The 22,875-nt window shown below is 38.4% G+C and overlaps 1 protein-coding gene across 1 annotated transcript; it reads right to left on the bottom strand.

Moving 5' to 3' along the window:
- Window positions 1–20,560: 20,560 nt before the first annotated feature.
- LOC121209815 (uncharacterized) lies at window positions 20,561–21,650 on the bottom strand. Its single transcript, XM_041081426.1, has 3 exons — window positions 21,501–21,650; window positions 21,116–21,340; window positions 20,561–20,768 (listed from the first exon to the last, which is right to left on the bottom strand). Exons 1-3 carry the CDS (start codon window positions 21,539–21,541, stop codon window positions 20,636–20,638), a joined length of 399 nt encoding a protein of 132 aa, XP_040937360.1. The 5' UTR covers window positions 21,542–21,650; the 3' UTR covers window positions 20,561–20,635.
- Window positions 21,651–22,875: the final 1,225 nt, after the last annotated feature.

Here is a 22,875-nt window from a genome sequence, read left to right as displayed (position 1 = left end):
AGACAGCCTGAAGACAGATTACAAGAAGTTGCGTAGGTCGGTAAGAGCTGCTGGCTTGGGTAAAACGCCAGAACAATGGCGATAAGAAATTCAGGAGGAAAAGACGAAAGCTAATCAATGGAAAAAGAAATTTCAGGATACTCGAACTCGATAAGTCGCCTTGGGAAAGAGTCTACTAGTTTGCCAAGACGAGAAGACGGAGTTGAAGGTCCGGATAACTGAACTAGAAAGATCCCTTCACCAGTACTGTAATCATAATGCTACGGTTGAATTAAGGGCGAGCTTAGACAAAATTGAAGAATTAAAAGGACAAATAGGAGGGCTAGAGAATGCATTGCAAAATAGTGAAATTCGGATAGAGCTTCTGGAAGAAAATAATGAGCAGTGGCAAAGACAATTCCGTCGGTCTCAAGAGCAGATTAGAGAAAGAGATTATATTATGGGAGAGGCGGTGGCTCAAGTGCGCGAAGTAGCTGATCATCTGCAAACCCTAGCGGTTCAGGCTGATCTATTAAGTTTGAAATATGAGTCAGAGTCGGACAGGGGCCGAGAATTAGCTTGGCTTCTTAGAAAGGTTAAGGCTTTGAGTGTAAGGGCAAAGCCATATATGTAGTCTATTTTATGTAAAGAAACTCTTTATCTAGTAAAGTTTTCTAATGAAGTTGAATTAGAATCAGTGCCTCTTTTTCTTTACATTCTTTTCATGCATTGCATCACATCATATGCATTAATGACCATTTAAAAAAAAAACCTAATCGAATAAAATCATTTCAGTTAACCTGGAAAACCAACAAAGTTACGGCACCCGAGCTAAGGCAAAAATTATGGACCAAAGGTTGGAGAAGCTAGAGCGACTTCAAAAAGAAATGCAAGACCAGTTGCAGGCGCAAATGAAAGAGCAAATGGAAAAGATTCAGCGTGACATGGTGCAAAAGATAGAGGAGTCCCAAAATGATCTGGTGGCTAAGATGACGCAATTATTGAAGGGAGTAGATAAGGGTAAAGGTCCTGTGATTGTTAGTGAAGAAGAAAACAATGGTGAACCACTTTATCCTCCAGGTTTCACGCCTCCGCATGCGCAAGTACAGACTGAGCTGCATCCGCAGAGACCCTCTGTGTCGGTTAGGCCCCAGCAGTTCCAAGGCGATGCTTCAATCCCAAGGAATTTTCAACCCGGAGTGGGCTTTAATCCCGGTGATAGCCCGAATAATATTGCTGTCCCAGATCTTGATGAGATGGTTGAAAAGGACAAGGCGAAGGAAGAATTTCCAAAACAATTTGAGGAGAAATGGAAATGGATAGAAGAAAAGTTTAAGGCAATAGAAAGCATCGAAAGCTATGGAATAGATGCAAAGGATCTGAGCTTGGTTCCGGACTTGGTGCTCCCTTACAAATTTAAGATGCCGGAATTCGAGAAATACAACGGGACTAGTTGCCCAGGATCCCATATTACTATGTTTTGTAGAAGAATGACGGGGCATATTAATAATGATCAATTATTAATACACTGCTTTCAGGAAAGTCTTACGGGAGCGGCGTCAAAGTGGTACAATCAGCTGAGCCGAGCTAAAATTGCTACTTGGAGGGATTTAGCACAGGCTTTCCTGAGACAATACAATCATGTCTCAGAAATGATGCCTGACAGGATAACTCTGCAAAATTTAGAGAAGAAATCAAACGAAAGCTTCAGACAATATGCGCAGAGGTGGCGAGAGGTGGCGGTTCAGGTGCAACCACCACTTTTGGAAAAAGAGATGACGACGCTTTTTATTAATACTTTAAAAGCCCTGTTCATCACTCACATGTTGGGAAGCGCTTCAAAAAACTTCTCGGATATAATCATGAATGGTGAAATGATTGAGCATGCCATTAAAAGTGGAAAAATAGATGGAGGAGAAAATAATAGGAGGGCACCCCCGAGGAAAAGAGAAAATGAAGTGAATAATGTGAATGCTTATGGTAGGTCAATTACCGTGAATCAACCAAAGAAAGTGGTTGCTAATCAACAGGGATCATCAAGACAAGAGTCGGGAGCTAGGCAAATTACTGAAAAGCCCCAATTCACGCCAATCCCGATGTCATACAAGGAGTTGTATCAGACTTTATTCGATGCACATGTTGTTGCTCCTCGTTACTTGAGTCCTCTACAACCCCCGTATCCAAAATGGTATGATACGAACGCGCAATGTGATTATCATGCGGGAATTTCTGGGCACTCGATAGAAAATTGTACTGCCTTCAAGAAGGTAGTAGAAGGGCTTATCAATTTAGGTGTTGTCAAACTTGACGACTCACCTAACGCAAAGAATCCGTTACCTAATCACGCAGATAAGGGGGTGAATATGGTTAGCGAAGGTACGGGAGAAGAAGTCAAGACTGACATTGCTGAAGTAAAAACTCTATTGAAACGGGTCTGGAAAGAAATGGCGAAAAGAGGGTTGGTTATTTCAGATTCTGAGGAAGGGCATGAGATGGGAAATTATTGTGAATTTCACCATAAAACAGGGCATGAAATCCAAGAATGTGAAGGATTCAAGGCTTTGGTTCAAAGCATGATGGATAACAAGGAGATGAGGTTTTATGAAGATGCGAAAGAAATGAGGAGCATATGCGCGACAGAGTTGGGAACAAAGGCTCCAAAAATAAATCATCCTGTGGTCATTATCTCACGCCCTAAGGGTAATGAGGTTAGGGCTCAGGTAACACCGAAAATTGTAATCCAGAAACCATCAAATTTCTTTTATAGGGATAACAAAATGGTGCCGTGGAATTACGGGTGTAATGTGACCATTTTGGGAAAAGAAGCAGAAAGAAACCAGGAAATAGGTTCTTACACGCGCAATGGAAAAATACATGACGCTCAAGCTGAGTCGTCCAGGGAAGAGAATTGGAAGAAAGAACAGAGGAAAGGGAAAGCAGTAGAAGCTGAGCCATTGGTAAATGAACCAATAAAAGAAGATGAGGCAAAGGAGTTTTTGAAGTTTTTGAAGTTTTTGAAACACAGTGAATACAGTGTTGTAGAGCAACTGCACAAACAGCCAGCCCGCATTTCTGTATTAGCTTTACTCCTAAACTCAGAAGTACATCGGAATGCACTTTTAAAGGTGCTGACGATATTTCGGTAAACAAGCTGGATCGGTTGATCAACAATATTGGTGCTGACAATTTTATCTTCTTCAATGATGATGAAATACCATCCGGAAGAAGAGGTTCTACTAAAGCCCTGCATGTTACTGTCTGATGCAAAGGGTACACACTCCCGGGGGCCTTGGTTGATAATGGATCTGTACTAAATGTATTGCCTTTGTCCACTCTTAGTCGATTACCAATAGACAGTTCGCACATGAGAGCATGCCAGAGCATAGTAAGGGCATTTGATGGAATAAAAAAGGAGGTTATGGGGAGAATTGAGGTACCATTAAGGATTGGCCCAGTCGCTTATGAGGTGGATTTCTTGGTAATGGATATTAAACCTTCCTACAACTGTCTATTGGGGAGACCGTGGATACACTCAGCAGGGGCAGTACCTTCATCATTACATCAGAAGGTGAAGTTGGTATCGGAGGATCGGTTGGTAACGATAGATACAGAGGAGGATATTATCGCAATGATGACTAGCGATGCACCTTATGTGGACATCAACGATGAGGCACTAGAATGTTCTTTTCGGTCGTTAGAATTTGTGAACGCGATGTTTATTGCGGAGGGGAATAGAATTCCAGTACCGAAAATATCCAGGACCACTGAGATGGGATTGCGATTGATGGTAGGAAGAGGAGCCTTACCCGGGAAAGGATTGGGAAAATATCTTCAGGGGAGGATTGAGGCACCAATGCCGAAGGAAAAGTTTGATAGATTTGGTTTAGGGTACAAGCTAGACATGAAGCAAAAAAAGAAAGAAGTAGAGAAGAGACAAGAGAAAAGAAGGGCGCGTTTGAATGGACATGAAGCTAAGTGTGAGCCTTTAACCTTTCCCCACATATCTGCATCTTTTGTGTCGGGAGGATTTATTCATTCTGAATGTGGAGTGTCCGGTAGCGGCATGGGAAGAATGTTGGAAAATGTTTATACCAACGCCATAGAAGCAACGGAAAGGAGGGCCTTGTTGGAGATCTGCCCTTATGAGCCTGGAAGCGAGCTAAACAATTGGACTGCTGAAGAAATCCCTGTAGTCTTTAGGGCTTATTCAGAGTAATGCTCAAAACATTCCTGTTGTTTGTTGGCCTAGAAACGATATGAAATCTTTTGTGAAATAGGCATTTGGCCTAAGTATCATTATTTTAATGAAATACGTGTCTACGTTCATCTCGATCAGTCAGTTTTTTTTTCCTTTTATATTTTCCATTTGATTGATTGTCTTACAAATAATTCTTTCATTTGTAATTCTTTTACACAAACATATTCATAAATTTATATATTCTTGGTATATTCTTTGATATGCCCTCATAGGTCTTCAGATATCAATGACATGAGTGACGCCGCCTCAAACGCGGAGCCTATTTTTGAGCAAGAAGTGTGTTTAAAGGGATCTCACGACTTTGAAAATGACGAAGATTATGATGCATCTCCGGACTTGTTAAGAATGGTGGAACAAGAGGATAAGCATATCCTACCTCATAGGGAATCATTAGAAATAGTGAGCCTAGAGGATGGAAAGGAGGTGAAAATTGGAACTGAAATCACCGCAAAGACAAGGCAAGACCTCATTAATTTGCTCCGAGAGTTCAAAGATGTTTTCGTGTGGTCGTACCAAGATATGCCTGGGCTAAGTACTAACATTGTGGTGCATCGTCTGCCCATAAAGGAGGATTGTAAACCCGTTCAACAGAAGCTTAGGAGAATGAGACCTGACATTGTGTTGAAAATAAGAGAAGAAGTCAAAAGACAATTCGACGCTGGATTCTTACAAGAAGTCAAGTATTCGGATTGGGTAGCCAACATCGTCCCTGTTCCCAAAAAAGATGGAAAGGTACGAATGTGTGTGGATTATAGGGATTTGAACAAGGCTAGTCCAAAGGACAACTTTCCACTGCCTCACATTGATACTTTGGTAGATAACACGGCGGGCTATTCATTGTTTTCTTTCATGGATGGTTTCTCTGGATACAATCAAATAAAGATGCATCCTGGGGACATGAGGAAAACCACATTCATTACCTTATGGGGAACATTCTGTTACAAGGTAATGCCCTTCGGATTGAAGAATGCGGGAGTAACATATCAAAGAGCTATGGTGACTTTGTTTCACGACATGATGCACAAGGAGATCGAAGTCTATGTTGACGATATGATCGCGAAGTCTAGAACGGAAGAAGAGCATGTTCAGGTCTTGAAAAGGTTATTTTTGAGATTAAAGAAATTTCAGCTCAAGCTTAACCCGGCCAAATGCACGTTTGGAGCCAGATCAGGGAAGTTATTAGGCTTCATAGTTAGCAAAAAGGGGATCGAGGTTGACCTAGACAAAGTAAAGGCAATACGAGATTTACCTCCCCCGCGCACTCAGAAGGAGGTTCGAGGCTTCCTAGGGAGGCTGAATTACATTGCTCGGTTCATCTCACAACTGACAGAGAAATGTGATCCAGTATTCCGGCTCTTAAAGAAACATAATCCGGGTGAATGGGATGAAGAGTGTCAGAGGGCTTTCGATAAGATAAAGCAGTACTTGGCTAATACTCCAGTCTTATCACCTCCAAGTCCAGATAGGCCATTGATATTGTATCTAACAGTGTTGGAGAATTCCATGGGATGTGTATTGGGCCAACATGATGAGACGGGAAAGAAAGAAAGGGCAATATACTATCTCAGTAAGAAATTTACCGATTGCGAAATGAGGTACTCATCAATTGAGAAGTTGTGTTGTGCTCTAATCTGGGCAACCCGACGACTGAGGCAGTATATGTTGTATCACACGACTTGGCTGATTTCAAAGTTAGATCCTTTAAAGTATATGATGGAATCGACTGCTTTGAACGGGAGAATGGCTAGATGGCAGATCTTGCTCTCAGAATTTGATATAGTATATGTCAGTCAGAAGGCCATAAAGGGAAGTGCAATAGCCGATTTCCTAGCTAGTAGAGCCTTGGAGGACTATGAATCTTTGAATTTTGATTTTCCAAACGAGGACTTGATGCATGTGGCGAATACTGAAGAAAATCCTCAAATGGATCACGTATGGAAGTTAAATTTCGATGGAGCTTCAAATGCTACGGGTAATGGAGTTGGGGCAGTTTTGGTATCCCCAAGTGGAGATCATTATCCTGTTGCTAGCAAGTTGGACTTCGATTGTACAAATAACATGGCAGAATATGAAGCATGTATTATGGGCATTCGTGCAGCCATTGAACGGAACATTAAAGTACTGAGAGTATACGGGGATTCAGCGTTGGTGATATACCAACTCAAAGGGGAGTGGGAGACTAGAGATCCTAAGCTAATCGGTTATAGAAAACTAGTTCTTGAATTGGCTGAGGAGTTTGACGATATCACCTTCTATTACCTCCCACGAGAGGAAAACCAAATGGCTGATGCATTAGCTACTCTAGCTTCGATGATTCAGGTGAATAGACTTGAGGCAATGAGGCCTGTTCAGATGAGTATCTCTGAGACCCCGGCTAATTGCTGCAATATTGAGGAGGAGGGAAAAGATGATTGTCCTTGGTATCAGAGTATCCTACAATATGTGAAGAATCGGGAATACCCTGATCAAGCGACAGAGAATGACAAAAGAACTCTGAGAAAGATAGCCATTGAATATGTCTTAGATGGAGAAGTGTTATATAAAAAAAGGAAGGATCAAGTACTGTTAAGATGTGTGGATGCTGTGGAAGCCAAGAAAATTTTGGAAGAAGTCCATGAGGGTATTTGTGGGATGCACGCCAGTGGTTTCACGATGGCCAGACAGATCATGAGATTTGGGTACTATTGGCCCACCATGGAAGGAGATTGTTTTAATCATGCCAGGAAGTGCCACAAATGCCAAATTTACGGAGACAAAATACACGCGCCTCCTTCACCTCTTCACGTCATGACCTCTCCTTGGCCGTTTTCCATGTGGGGTATGGATTTTATTGGGCCAATATCACCAAAGGCTTCTAATGGGCATCGCTTCATCTTCGTAGTAATTGATTACTTTACCAAGTGGGTGGAGGCTGCTTCATATGCAAATGTCACGAAAGCAGTAGTCAGCAAATTCTTGAAGAAGGAAATCATTTGTCGATATGGAATGCCTGAGAGGATCATATCCGACAATGCGATGAACTTGAATAATAGCACAATAGCTGAAGTTTGTAGCAAATTTAAAATTAAGCATCATAACTCATCGCCTTATCGTCCCAAAATGAATTGTGCAGTGGAGGCGGCCAATAAAAACATTAAAAAGATTGTGGGGAAAATGACTGAAACCTACAAGGATTGGCATGAGAAATTATCATTTGCTCTCATTGCCTATCGAACATCTGTTAGAACTTCTACTGGGGCAACGCCTTTTTCTCTGGTTTATGGAATGGAGGCAGTATTACCCATTGAAGTTGAAATCCCTTCTCTACGGGTGTTATCTGAGTTACAGTTGGATAAAGCCGATTGGATCCAATCTCGGTACGATCAGTTGAACCTAATAGAGGAAAAGAGGCTAAGAGCTATTCACCATGGGCAAATGTACCAGAAACGAATGATGCGAGCCTATAATAAAAAGGTTCGCCCCCGAGAATTTCGTGAAGGGGACTTGGTACTAAAAAAGATTCTTCCTATGCAAAAAGATTTTAGAGGAAAATGGATGCCAAATTGGGAAGGCCCTTATGTTGTAAAGAAGGCCTTTTCTGGTGGAGCTTTGATCCTATGCGAGATGGATGGCAAAAGTTTACCAAATCCTGTAAACGCAGACTCCGTCAAGAAATACTTCACTTGAAAGAAAGGGGAACCAAAGTGAAAACCCGTGAAGGGCGCTTTACTTCCTAAAAAGAAAAAAAACTTTGGGGAGGCTAAGGTGAAAACCCGTAAATGGCACTTTGAGACCAAAGAGGGCTTGAGTCGAAAACCCGGAAAAGGCGACTCAAGTACTGGGCAGGATTGGAACATCAGGATTTGAGTGGATCAAATTTTGATCGGGGGCATATGATTATCTTGCTTTACTTGAACCAATAAGAAAGGATATGCAACGTCTTGGAACATGGACAGAGTATTGCAGATCTCCTGAACACATGTCAAACTCAGAAGGGTCTTCGGAAAGTTTGTACAGAGAAACTCAAGCTGCGATAACTGGGGTACCTAGTTCTTATGTGTATTCTTGAAAATACATTCTTTTATTTTCTTTCTTTCTTCCTTTCTTTTTGTGAAAACGCACATTCTCAATCCACTTCTTTGTTAACCTTCTTTCGCCATCTTTGATGTTTTATTCGAGTTATGATCAGAACTAGCTTTATTCTTATCCATTGTTATGATCTTTTTGCAAGCATGTTGCATAGGAATAATGATTAACGAACTAATAAAACTTTCAGGAAAGAAGTTTTGCACATTACTCTGGAAAATTTCTAAATAATATAGGGACCTGAAACATGACTATTGTTTAGAAAATACCAAGTTTAAAGGGTGAAATATCTAAGAAGGAAGAGTCTAAGTTAAAGACTATCCTTTCAGATTTTGTTGTCTAAACATTGATTGAACAAAATGACAAGCTGTCGTGTTACAAAGCTTAAATGAACAAGCAAGCAATGATCATCAGGCAATAGGAAGAGGTTACCTCGGAGAAGAGAGCTGTAACACCCCTTACTCGTATTCCGGCTCGGAACAGAGTATGAGGTATTACTAAGTTTTTTAAAAAAAATTCGACAGCATTTCTACTTAATTTTGCTTAAACCTCCTGCAAATTTAAATCACCATCCAATATATATATCAACCAAACTCATTTATAATAATACTCACAATTTAACTATTAATGAACACCACATTTTAAATCAAACCATAACATATATTTACATGATGATTCCATATTTCATAGGTCGTCTATACATGCCATAATTTTCCGGAACGATAGTAGCAAAATACCCCAAGTGTGAAGGATAGTGTGGATGATTGTCTGACTTCGTTCCAAATTTCCGAGTTGTCGGAAGTCACTATAATCAAGGGAAAAATAAAATCGAGTAAGCATATAGCTTAGTAAGTAAACACATGATAAATAAGTAATTACTCACATAACTACACCAAAATATAAACTTATTCATGAATAACTTCATTGTTTAGGCAATTTCCAGCAAACTGTTTTTCTGCGTCATAGTCGCTAATTTATTTTTATCCGGAGCTACAGGGCTCAAAATTGAGTTTCGTAAATTTTCCCTGAAACTAGACTCATATACCATTTCACCATAAAAATTTCAGAATTTTTTACCCAGCCAATTAGTACAGTTTATTCATTAAAACTTCCCCTGTTTCACTGCCCAACGGTTCTGACCCTTCCTCAAAAAAATTCACTTAACTCTCTGTACAAAATTTTAAAAATGGTTTCGCTTGTTTCTATTAAAAATAGAGTCAATAAAGAATCCAGGAATATAAATTTCACACCATAATTATTTTTTTACAATTTTTGGTGATTTTCCAAAGTTAGAACAGGGGATCCCGAAATCAATCCAGCCCTGTTTCAGTAAAAATTCAGATATCTCCAAAAATACAACTCTTTTGCTTATTCTATTTATTTCATATGAAAATAGACACATTCAGCTTCAATTTCATATATTATTCAGCTTCCCATTCATTTTCCACCATTTATGGTGATTTTTCAAAGTTACCCATCTGCTGTTGTTCAACACAGTTTATAACTAAATCGTTTTTTTTTTCGTTTTTGATATTTTCTCCCATCTCATACATGGATCGATTTAGTATCCAACTCAATATTTGCCCCATAAAAATTTCCACCATATGGCAATATTCACCTTCCACACTTTTTCGTTGAGCACTCGGAATGTTAACCGTTATTGGTGGATCTCGCACTTAGCACCACCACTTAATCGGGGAATCAGCACTTAGCAACCCCTTGGGGGAATCAGCACATAGCAACCCCTTGGGGGAATCAGCACATAGCAACCCCCTTTTTATTTCAGAGATACGGTGGATATCGCACTTAGCACCACCAATGAACCGGGGAATCAGCACTGAGCAACCCCTCGGGGGAATCAGCACATAGCAACCCCCTTTCACATTTCAAAGATACGGTGGATATCGCACATAGCACCACCAATGAATCGGGGAATCAGCACACAGCAACCCCTTTATGTACAACATACTTCAGCTTATTCCGAGTGTTCAACCCATAAATCATATATTGCAACTCTTTACCACCTTTCCCGATTTAACAACATTTTTAGGATATGGCCAAACATTTATTTTAATTCCAAATAAATCTCAACATATATCAATTAATGTCAAAATAATACATCAAGTCACGTGTTTACTTACCTCGGTGCAAAATATCGTAATTTTGCACTTCACTCCACTATCTTTTCTTTTCCTCGTTTGAGATAATCTTCACGTCTTTCTTGATCTATAATAGCAAATTTAACTCATTTAATGTTCACATTCATTAAAATAATCCACCACCCAACTTTTTGAAAAATTACAATTTTGCCCCCAAACTTTTGCATAATTACACTTTTGTCCCCAAGCTCGGAAATTAAACTTCATCACTTATTCTTAGGTTTTATGACATGCTGAACATTTTTCCCTTCTATGGCAACATCAAATTCTCACTCTAACATACACTTATGAACAATAATTATTTTTACCGATTATGCCTATTTACCCGTTTTCGCTTAAAATCGCTTAGCAAAAGTTGTTTAACATAATTTATAGCTTCATATTCCACCATAAAACAGCAAAATAAACACATTTCACCTATGGGTATTTTTCCAAATATGAGCCCTAACACGAATTATTGCTAGAATAAGCTAAACCGAGTTACGAGGATTTCAAAAATGCGAAGAACATTAAAAACGGGGCTAGGATGCACTTACTATGAGCTTGAGAAAGCAAAGAAACCTTAGCTATGGCTTCCTTCAAATTTCGGCAGCAACTAATGAGGAAGATGATGATTTTTGTCATCTTTTTCGCATTTTATTTTTTTTATTACCAAATGACTAATATGCCCCCACTTAAAAAAAATCTATTTCTCTCATTTCTTATGTCTATTTTTGTCCATCAACTAACTAATGGTCTAATTACCACATAAAGACCTCCAATTTAAAATTTCATATCAATTAGATGCTTCTACATATAGAACTCAACTTTTGCACTATTTACAATTTAGTCCTTTTGACTAAATTGAGTGCCCAAACGTCGAAATTTTCGAACGAAATTTTTACGAAAATTTTCCGTGAAATTGTAGACCATAAAAATATAATAATAACCATATTTTCCCTCGTCTGATTTGTGGTCCCGAAACCACTATTCCGACTAGGCCCAAAATCGGGCTGTTACAACTCTCCCCCCTTAAGGATTTTCGTCCCCGAAAATCTTACCGGAAAAGAGATTTGGGTAGTGTTTCCTCATAATTTCCTCCGGTTCCCACGTAGCTTCCTCCATCCCATGTTTTTGCCACAGTACTTTTACTAAGGATACACTTTTATTCCTTAACTGCTTGACTTCCCGAGCCAAAATCTTTATTGGTTCTTCCTCATAAGTCATATCTGGTCTGACCTCAATCTCTGTAGGGGAAACTATATGTGAAGGATCCGAACGGTAACGTCACAACATCGACACATGAAACACATTATGTATCTTTTCCAACTCCGGTGGTAAAGCTAACCGATATGCTACAGGGCCAACTCTCTCGGTAACTTCATATGGTCCAATAAATCGTGGACTTAGTTTGCCTTTACGACCAAATCTCAGAATCTTCTTCCATGGAGACACCTTCAAGAACACCTTATCACCTACTTGAAACTCAATTTCTTTTCTCTTTAAATCCGCATACGACTTTTGCCGATCTGAGGCAGCCTTTAAACAGTCACGAATTATTTTCACCTTTTCTTCAGTTTCTTTCACCAAGTCGACTCCATGAATCCGGTTCTCACCGAGCTCAGTCCAATATAGAGGAGTTCTACACTTACGCCCATATAATGCTTCATACGGTGCCATTCGTATACTTGACTGATAGCTATTGTTATAAGCAAATTCAACCAATGGTAGATATTTCTCCCAACTGCCTTTCAATTCTAAAATACAACACCGGAGCATATCTTCAAGAATTTGAATCACTCTTTCCGATTGCCCGTCAGTTTGCGGATGAAACGCAGTACTGAAATTCAATTTTGTACCCAAGGCTTCCTGTCAAGTGAGTAATCAATGCGTATCGGAATAAAATGAGCCGACTTTGTCAATCTATCAACAATTACCCAAATAGCATCTTTCTTCTTTGGAGTTAAAGGCAATCCTGTCACAAAATCCATCGTAATACTATCCCACTTCCACTCTGGAATCGTTATCGGTTGAAGTAAACCCGATGGTACTTGATGCTCAGCCTTCATTTGTTGACAGATTAAACACTTTGATACAAATTCCGAGATATCCTTTTTCATGCCTGGCCACCAATACAACTTCTTCAAATCATTATACATTTTCACACTACCCGGATGAACTGACAAGTCACCACTATGTGCCTCACATAAAATGGTCTGAATTAACTCATCATTTCTTGGTACACATACTCTATCCCGGAACATCAAGCAATCCTCTGAACCAATTTGAAAATCTGAGTCAACACCTGCTTCACACTGAGCTCTCTTGGTTTGCAATTTACTGTCATTCTTTTGAGATTCCCGAATTTGCTGAAGAAATAATGGTCTAGCTCTCAATTCAACCAACATTGAGCCATCATCAGATAAAGTTAACATCGTACCCATAGCTCTCAAAGCAAATAAAGATTTTCTGCTCAAGGCATCAGCAACCACATTAGCTTTCCCGAGGTGATAATCAATCACTAGCTCATAGTCTTTGATTAGCTCGAGCCATCTTCGTTGCCGCAAATTCAAATCTTTTTGGCTCATCAAATACTTCAAACTCTTATGATCAGTGAAGATTCGGCACTTTTCACCATACAAATAATGACGCCAAATTTTTAAAGCAAAAACAATGGCAGCCAATTCTAAATCATGCGTCGGATAATTCTTCTCATGCGGTTTCAATTGTCTCGAAGCATAAGCTATTACTTTGCCCTCTTGCATTAACACACACCCAAGACCATTCAACGATGCATCACTGTAAATTACAAACTCCTTCCCGGATTCAGGTTGCACCAACACTGGCGCCTCAGTCAATAATGCCTTCAACTTTTCAAAACTCTGTTGACATTTATTGGTCCATTCAAACTTGACATTCTTCTGCAGTAACTTAGTCATAGGAGAAGAAATCATCGAAAATCCCTTGACAAAGCGTCTGTAATACCCAGCTAAGCCCAGAAAGCTTCTAACTTCTGTCACATTCTTTGGTGGCTCCCAATCAACAATTGCTGAAATTTTGCTTGGATCAACCCGAATACCTTCACTTGAAACTATATGTCCCAAGAATCCAACCTCACGAAGCCAAAACTCACTTTTGCTGAATTTAGCATACAATTTCTTTTCTCTCAGAATCTGCAACACAGTTCTTAAATGTTCTGCATGCTCAGCTTCATCCCGAGAATAGATTAAAATATCATCTATGAACACCACCACGAACTTATCCAAGTACGGCCGAAAAATTCGGTTCATCAAGTCCATAAAAATAGCTAGAGCATTTGTTAATCCAAAAGGCATTACCAGAAATTCATAGTGTCCATACCTTGTTCTAAAGGCGGTTTTCGGCACATCAGACTCTTTAACTCTTAACTGATAGTAACCAGACCTCAAATCAATCTTAGAAAACACTGTTACCCCTTTTAATTGATCAAATAAATCATCAATTCTCGGCAAAGGATACTTGTTCTTTATAGTCACCTTGTTGAGCTGACGATAGTCAATACAAAGTCTCGTAGAGCCGTCCTTTTTTTTCACAAATAACACAGGAGCACCCCAAGGAGAAAAACTCGGTCTCACAAATCCTTTATCTGTCAACTCTTGTAACTGAGCTTTTAATTCCTTCAACTCAGTCGGAGCCATTCGATACGGTGCAATAGAAATCGGTGCAGTACCAGGTAACAGATCAATAGAAAACTCAACTTCTCTAATCGGAGGTAACCCAGGCAATTCCTCTGGGAATACATCTGGAAATTCACAAACTACCGGCACTGATTCAAGCTTCGACCCAGTAATATCCGTGTTCAGCACATAAGCAAGATAAACTTCACATCCCTTTCTCAAGTATTTCTGAGCAGACATGTGCGAAATCACCATAGGCAACTTATTCGGCTCCTTTGTTTCAACCCGGAGAAATTTACCGTTTTCACAATTTAATTCAAGAATTTTCTGTCTACAATTTACCTTGGCATCATGCAATATCAACCAATCCATCCCCAAAATAACATCAAACCCATCAAATGGTAACAACATCAAATTAGCCGGGAAACAGTGACCTTGAATCATCAGGGGACAATTCTTGCAAACCTTATCGACTAAGACATATTTGCCTAAAGGATTTGATACTTTAACTACAAATTCAGTGTTTTCAACAGGCAATTTCTTACTAGACACCAAATTCATGCATATATATGAATGAGTAGAGCCGGGATCAATCAAAGCAATAACATCAATATCATGAAGAGAAAATGTACCAGTAATCACATCGGGAGATGAGGCATCCTCTTGAGCGCGTATAGCATAAGTCCTGGCAGGCGCTCTAGTTTCTGATCCTCCAGCTGCATCTTTTATCACACTCTTACCACTGGCTTTGCTTCCCACATTTCTCGGTGGTCTGCCTCTACTGACAACATCACCCGATCCAGCTCTTTGTAATCTTTCTTCTTCTATTCTCTCAGGGCAGTCTTTTACATAATGCTCTTGGGAACCACATCTGAAACAAGCTCGTTTAAATCCCCAACACTCACCAGTATGTCGCCTGCCACACTGTTGACATTCAGGTCTGGTGTTTCCTACATTACCCACACTTGCCACTGAGGTAGCTCGAGTTGTAGTTCCGGAATATGACCTCCCTCGGTCTCTGCGTGAATACCCAACTGAACCGGTTGGTCGTGGATCCATCCCTTTAAACTTCTTCGGGTGAGATTGAAATGTTCTGCCCATTGACCTCTTCCTTACATCTCGAGCTTCCATCTCTGCCCTTCTCTTTTCTCTACTCAGCTCTTCAGCTTTGCAAGCACGATCAACTAATACCACAAATTCTTTTAACTCTAAAATTCCAACATGTAATCTGATGTCTTCATTTAGCCCCTCTTCAAATCTTTTACACATAATAGCCTCCGTAGGCACACATTCCTGGGCATATTTACTAAGCCGGACAAACTCCCGTTCATATTCTGCTACTGACATTCGGCCCTGTTTCAATCCGAGAAACTCTTTGCGCTTCTGATCAATAAACCGTTGGCTTACATATTTTTTTCTGAATTCTTCCTGAAAGAAGTCCCAAGTAACTCCTTCTTTTGGAACCACCGTTATTAATGTTTTCCACCAACGGTATGCCGAATCCTTCAATAAAGACACAGCACATTTCAAACATTCCTCGGGAGTACAAGATAATTCATCAAATACCCGAATAGTATTTTCAAGCCAAAACTCAGCTTTTTCCGGATCATCATCAACATTGGCCCTGAAATCTTCAGCCCCATGCTTTCGAAATTCTATCAACGGGTGGTTTACTTGATCTCACCAATTTAGCACTTCGTGGAGCTACGGGGACCGGCTGAGGAATAGGAGGGGGTGGAGGAGGTGGAACATTCGGATTTACACGGACATATTCTGTATACCAATCACTCATCATTCGGAGGAAGGCTTCTCGAGCCTCATCCTGTCCATGTGTCTCATGTCTACTCTCTTCATGCGCGGTCCCTTGTACGGGAACCGGCGTGTTACTTTCAACATCATCTGCCATACTTCGATTAGGATCCATTTACTATATAAAACAAAATTTTAAATTGTCAGAAATCATCACACTATCACAATATATTGATGGCATGTATAGACTGACTTTCACACATATTTTATTGGTCCGAGAACCGACTAAACCTGGCTCTGATACCACTAAAATGTAACACCCCTTACTCGTATTCCGGCTCGGAACAGAGTATGAGGTATTACTAAGTTTTTTAAAAAAATTTCGACAGCATTTCTGCTTAATTTTGCTTAAACCTCCTGCAAATTTAAATCACAATCCAATATATATATATCAACCAAACTCATTTATAATAATACTCACAATTTAACTATTAATGAACACCACATTTTAAATCAAACCATAACATATATTTACATGATGATTCCATATTTCATAGGTCGTCTATACATGCCATAATTTTCCGGAACGATAGTAGCAAAATACCCCAAGTGTGAAGGATAGTGTGGATGATTGTCTGACTTCCTTCCAAATTTCCGAGTTGTCGGAAGTCACTATAATCAGGGGAAAAATAAAATCGAGTAAGCATATAGCTTAGTAAGTAAACACATGATAAATAAGTAATTACTCACATAACTACACCAAAATATAAACTTATTCATGAATAACTTCATTGTTTAGGCAATTTCCAGCAAACTGTTTTTCTGCGTCATAGTCGCTAATTTATTTTTATCCGGAGCTACAGGGCTCCAAATTGAGTTTCGTAAATTTTCCCTGAAACTAGACTCATATACCATTTCACCATAAAAATTTCAGAATTTTTTACCCAGCCAATTAGTACAGTTTATTCATTAAAACTTCCCCTGTTTCACTGCCCAACGGTTCTGACCCTTCCTCAAAAAAAATTCACTTAACTCTCTGTACAAAATTTTAAAAATGGTTTCGCTTGTTTCTATTAAAAATAGAGTCAATAAAGAATCCAGGAATATAAATTTCACACCATAATTATTTTTTTACAATTTTTGGTGATTTTCCAAAGTTAGAACAGGGGATCCCGAAATCAATCCAGCCCTGTTTCAGTAAAAATTCAGATATCTCCAAAAATACAACTCTTTTGCTTATTCTATTTATTTCATATGAAAATAGACACATTCAGCTTCAATTTCATATATTATTCAGCTTCCCATTCATTTTCCACCATTTATGGTGATTTTTCAAAGTTACCCATCTGCTGTTGTTCAACACAGTTTATAACTAAATCGTTTTTTTTTCGTTTTTGATATTTTCTCCCATCTCATACATGGATCGATTTAGTATCCAACTCAATATTTGCCCCATAAAAATTTCCACCGTATGGCAATATTCACCTTCCACACTTTTTCGTTGAGCACTCGGAATGTTAACCGTTATTGGTGGATCTCGCACTTAGCACCACCACTTAATCGGGGAATCAGCACTTAGCAACCCCTTGGGGGAATCAGCACATAGCAACCCCCTTTTTATTTCAGAGATAAAGTGGATATCGCACTTAGCACCACCAATGAACCGGGGAATCAGCACTTAGCAACCCCTCGGGGGAATCAGCACATAGCAACCCCCTTTCACATTTCAAAGATACGGTGGATATCGCACATAGCACCACCAATGAATCGGGGAATCAGCACACAGCAACCCCTTTATGTACAACATACTTCGGCTTATTCCGAGTGTTCAACCCATAAATCATATATTGCAACTCTTTACCACCTTTCCCGATTTAACAACATTTTTAGGATATGGCCAAACATTTATTTTAATTCCAAATAAATCTCAACATATATCAATTAATGTCAAAATAATACATCAAGTCACGTGTTTACTTACCTCGGTGCAAAATATCGTAATTTTGCACTTCACTCCACTATCTTTTCTTTTCCTCGTTTGAGATAATCTTCACGTCTTTCTTGATCTATAATAGCAAATTTAACTCATTTAATGTTCACATTCATTAAAATAATCCACCACCCAACTTTTTGAAAAATTACAATTTTGCCCCCAAACTTTTGCATAATTACACTTTTGTCCCCAAGCTCGAAAATTAAACTTCATCACTTATTCTTAGGTTTTATGACATGCTGAACATTTTTCCCTTCTATGGCAACATCAAATTCTCACTCTAACATACACTTATGAACAATAATTATTTTTACCGATTATGCCTATTTACCCGTTTTCGCTTAAAATCGCTTAGCAAAAGTTGTTTAACATAATTTATAGCTTCATATTCCACCATAAAACAGCAAAATAAACACATTTCACCTATGGGTATTTTTCCAAATATGAGCCCTAACACGAATTATTGCTAGAATAAGCTAAACCGAGTTACGAGGATTCCAAAATGCGAAGAACATTAAAAACGGGGCTAGGATGCACTTACTATGAGCTTGAGAAAGCAAAGAAACCTTAGCTATGGCTTCCTTCAAATTTCGGCAGCAACTAATGAGGAAGATGATGATTTTTGTCATCTTTTTCCCATTTTATTTTTTTTATTACCAAATGACTAATATGCCCCCACTTAAAAAAATCTATTTCTCTCATTTCTTATGTCTATTTTTGTCCATCAACTAACTAATGGTCTAATTACCACATAAAGACCTCCAATTTAAAATTTCATATCAATTAGATACTTCTACATATAGAACTCAACTTTTGCACTATTTACAATTTAGTCCTTTTGACTAAATTGAGTGCCCAAACGTCGAAATTTTCGAACGAAATTTTTACGAAAATTTTCCGTGAAATTGTAGACCTTAAAAATATAATAATAACCATATTTTCCCTCGTCGGATTTGTGGTCCCGAAACCACTATTCCGACTAGGCCCAAAATCGGGCTGTTACAAGAGCCTTCACTTGCGCATAAGACTTTGGTACAACACATTGAGAATGGTGTAGGAAACCAGAACGGTTCAGATCCTATATCCCCGAATTGTGATAAAAGAGGACAGAGGAAAAGCCACATATTTCTACCCTTAGATTACTGTGAGAGAATGATGGTACAAATTTTGGCGTCCCAGTGGATATAACTTTGAGGTTTACAATGGGGACAGTGTGGCTAAATGTTTCTTCAGAAAAGTCAGTCAAGCGAGAAGGCGTTGAAGCACGTCAGTCACAAAGCCTTAGTAAACTTCGAGTAATGACAACCTAAGCGAGATCATTCTCGGAAAAATAAAATTCTGCATTCATGCAAACACCATTCACATATGTCTAGTTAGGAGCATTTGTTTCATTTTGATCATGTCATCCTAATCATTAGGCATAATTAGGTTTATTATACAGGTCTTATCTCCCTGAGATTACAGTGGAGTAGACCGAAGAATTTTAGATCTTATCTCCCTGAGGTTATAGTGGAGCAGATTGAAGCCAGAGATCTTATCTCTCTGAGATTACAGCGAAGTAGATTGAAGCTAGTAATCCTATCTCTCTGAAGTTACAGTGGAGCGGATTAAAATAAAGGATCTTATTTCTCTGAAGTTACAGTAGAGTAGATCACATCAGATTGAAGCCAGAGATCTTATCTCCCTGAGGTTACAGTGGAGTAGATTGAAGCCAGAGATCTTATCTCTCTGAGATTACAGCGGAGTAGATTGAAGCTAGTAATCCTATCTCTCTGAAGTTACAGTGGAGCGGATTAAAATAAAGGATCTTATCTCTCTGAAGTTACAGTAGAGTAGATCACATCAGATTGAAGCCAGAGATCTTATCTCCCTGAGGTTACAGTGGAGCAGATTGAAGCCAGAGATCTTATCTCTCTGAGATTACAGCGGAGTAGATTGAAGCTAGTAATCCTATCTCTCTGAAGTTACAGTGGAGCGGATTAAAATAAAGGATCTTATCTCTCTGAAGTTACAGTAGAGTAGATCACATCAGATTGAAGCCAGAGATCTTATCTCCCTGAGATTACAGTGGAGCAGATTGAAGCCAGAGATCTTATCTCTCTGAAATTACAGCGGAGTAGATTGAAGCTAGTAATCCTATCTCTCTGAAGTTACAGTGGAGCGGATTAAAATAAAGGATCTTATCTCTCTGAAGTTACAGTAGAGTAGATCACATCAGATTGAAGCCAGAGATCTTATCTCCCTGAGATTACAGTGGAACAGACCGAAAAATTTCAGATCTTATCTCCCTGAGATTACAATGGAGCAGATTGAAGATAGTAATCTTATCTCCCTGAGATTACAGCGGAGTAGATTGAAGATAGTAATCCTATCTACCTGAGATTACAGTGGAGTGGATTAAAATAAAGGATATTATCTCTCTGAAGTTACAGTAGAGTAGATCACATCAGATTGAAGCCAGAGATCTTATCTCCCTGATGTTGCAGTGGAACACACTGAAAACATAAATTTCGTTCCCTTGCGAAGAAGATTAAAGCTACAAATCAGATCTTCCTGAAGTACAGTAGAGTGGATCGAAGCAACAAGGCACAGTGGACGGAATGAGGCTACCTGAAGAAGAGAAGTGTCAAAAAAAGTCAAGACTCGGCAAGACCGGGCAAAATTGGCCCTTTTGATGTCTTTGCTCTATTCTCGTTACACGAAAATAGCAAAGAGGGGCAGCTGTAAAAGTCCATTTTTGCCCGGGCCCATACCAACAAAATAACCCAAATAATAAAACCCAAAACCTAAAATCAACCTAGCCCAACATCCAAGCCCAATCCCAAAACCCTAGACTCCCACTTGCCTCTTCCCATTCTCCCATGTTGTCTGCCACCAGCACCACTCCCACTCTCCCATGCTGTCTGCCACCACCATGCCTTTTGCCGCACCTGCAAACAAGCAAAGGAAAAGGACAAAAAATGGAGCAATAAACATTAACAGAATATTATATTTTTGGCTATAAAAGCCACAAGCAAAATCGCACCAGGGGAAAAAAAAAGAGAAACAAAAAAAAGGAGGGGGGACTTTTGTAACAAAAAAGAGAAGATTCGGCTTTTGAAAAAATTGAAAGAAATAAAAAAGGGGGCTTTAGAAGGTGATTCACCTTGTTTTTTTTTCGTTTTCTTTATTTTCGTTCTATTTCGGTTTTTCTATAGTATTTCTTTCTCTTTTTTATTATCATCCAATCAACACACATATATATAAGATAAAAAAATAAAAGTAAAAAGGAGTTTACCTGTTTCCGGCGGCGGTGGAAAGAGGAAGAACCGAAAGGTCTCTTTCGATTTTGGCCCTTTTCGCCGGGATTTCGGCTTTTCTAACCCCAGATCTGGACTCTATTCGCAAAAAGGAGAAAAAGGGAGCTTTTTTTGGTTTTCCGGCCACCGCGAACGGCAGCGTCGTCGCCGGCGTCCGGCGACCGGTGCGGTGGTCGATGGCCGGCAAAGGGGGCTCTTCCTCTCTTTTTACGGACATAAGAACAATAAAAACATGAACTTTGAATCGGAGAAGTAATTTTCGTTTCTTTATTTTTGTGTGTTTTTACATCTAGTTTGATTTCTTTTTATTTCTTTCTACTTACGAAAATAAAAACAAAAGAAATAAAGAGAGGAGAAACTCACCGGAGTTGGCCGTGACCGTGCCGCCGGGGTTTTTCTTCCATCGTCGGCCGTCGGTCTTGGTGGCGTGGTGGCACTCAAGGTGTTAAGAAACCCAAGTGTTGGGTGTTTGAAAAAAATGGTAGTTTGAAAGAAGGCAGAGCCTTTTTCCTCTAGCAAATTCAAAAAGTGAAAGAATAAAAATATAAAAAATTTTTGGTCTTTTTTTCAATCATGAACGGCACATTAGTGGGGAATCTTGCACATGCTTGTCCTTAATGGGTAATTTATGCATTTAGTCCCTCCATCTTGCGTTGAAATGCAATCAAACCTTTTATTTTTTTTCGATTTGGGCCGCGAGTTTTGTTTCTGTTTCAATCAGGTCCTTTGACCATGTATGGTCCTTTGCGCTGAAACGTTGCACTCTAGGACTAGGGAATATTTCTCTTTTCAGTCCTTCCCTTTTCGCGCGCCTCACATTTTAATCCTTTACTCTATTTCATTTTTGATTTCAGCCCTGAGATTTCGTTTCCGTTTTGATTTAGTCCTATTATTATTATTATTATTATTATTATTATTACCTATTTGTTTATATTTATTTTATTTAAATTTTCGGCACATATATACATATACATGCGTATATTTTTGTGATATACATACATTGTTTTTATAACATATATACTTATATAGTTTATATATTTTACAACTTATGTACATATCTATATATCTATATATATTTTTTCATTTTCCTAAATATATACATATTTATATATAATCTTTATAGTTTAAAATATACTTTTTTTATAAATCCGTATATACACACATATTACTATTAATTTATATACATACATATCCTTTTATTTTTTAAGTATATATATTTTTATATGCACGTACATACATATTTTTGTATATCTTAATTTACATAAATATATATATACATTTTCAATATATTTTTTAACATGTATCAAAATTAACGTATTTATTCGTACACATACGTATATTTTCATTATTTTAAAACTTTAATTTGTACATACATACTTTCTTTTATTTTTCAACATATATATATATACTTACTTTTATATGTATTTTATTATTTTCATATTCCATAGTTTTATACACCCATATATATGTACATATTTTTATATATACACATTTATCGTTTCTTTTATATATTAAAATATACTTTATACATTTTGTTAATTTATATATATACATATTTTAGTTTATGTCTATATATATCTTTTTATATTTAATTGTATTTGTTACTTATTTATTTCATTTTCGTTATTATTTTGAATGAATGTTTTAATTTATTTGTTTATATATATTGTTATTTTATATGATTGTAGGTATGACTTCTATTTATTTTATATTGTTGCTATTGCTAGTATTATTTTTT

Source organism: Gossypium hirsutum, chromosome A11, assembly GCF_007990345.1.
Source record: "Gossypium hirsutum isolate 1008001.06 chromosome A11, Gossypium_hirsutum_v2.1, whole genome shotgun sequence".
Lineage (NCBI taxonomy): Eukaryota > Viridiplantae > Streptophyta > Magnoliopsida > Malvales > Malvaceae > Gossypium > Gossypium hirsutum.
The sequence above is the reverse complement of the archived record's forward strand: the minus strand, read 5'-3'. Positions and strand labels throughout refer to the sequence as shown.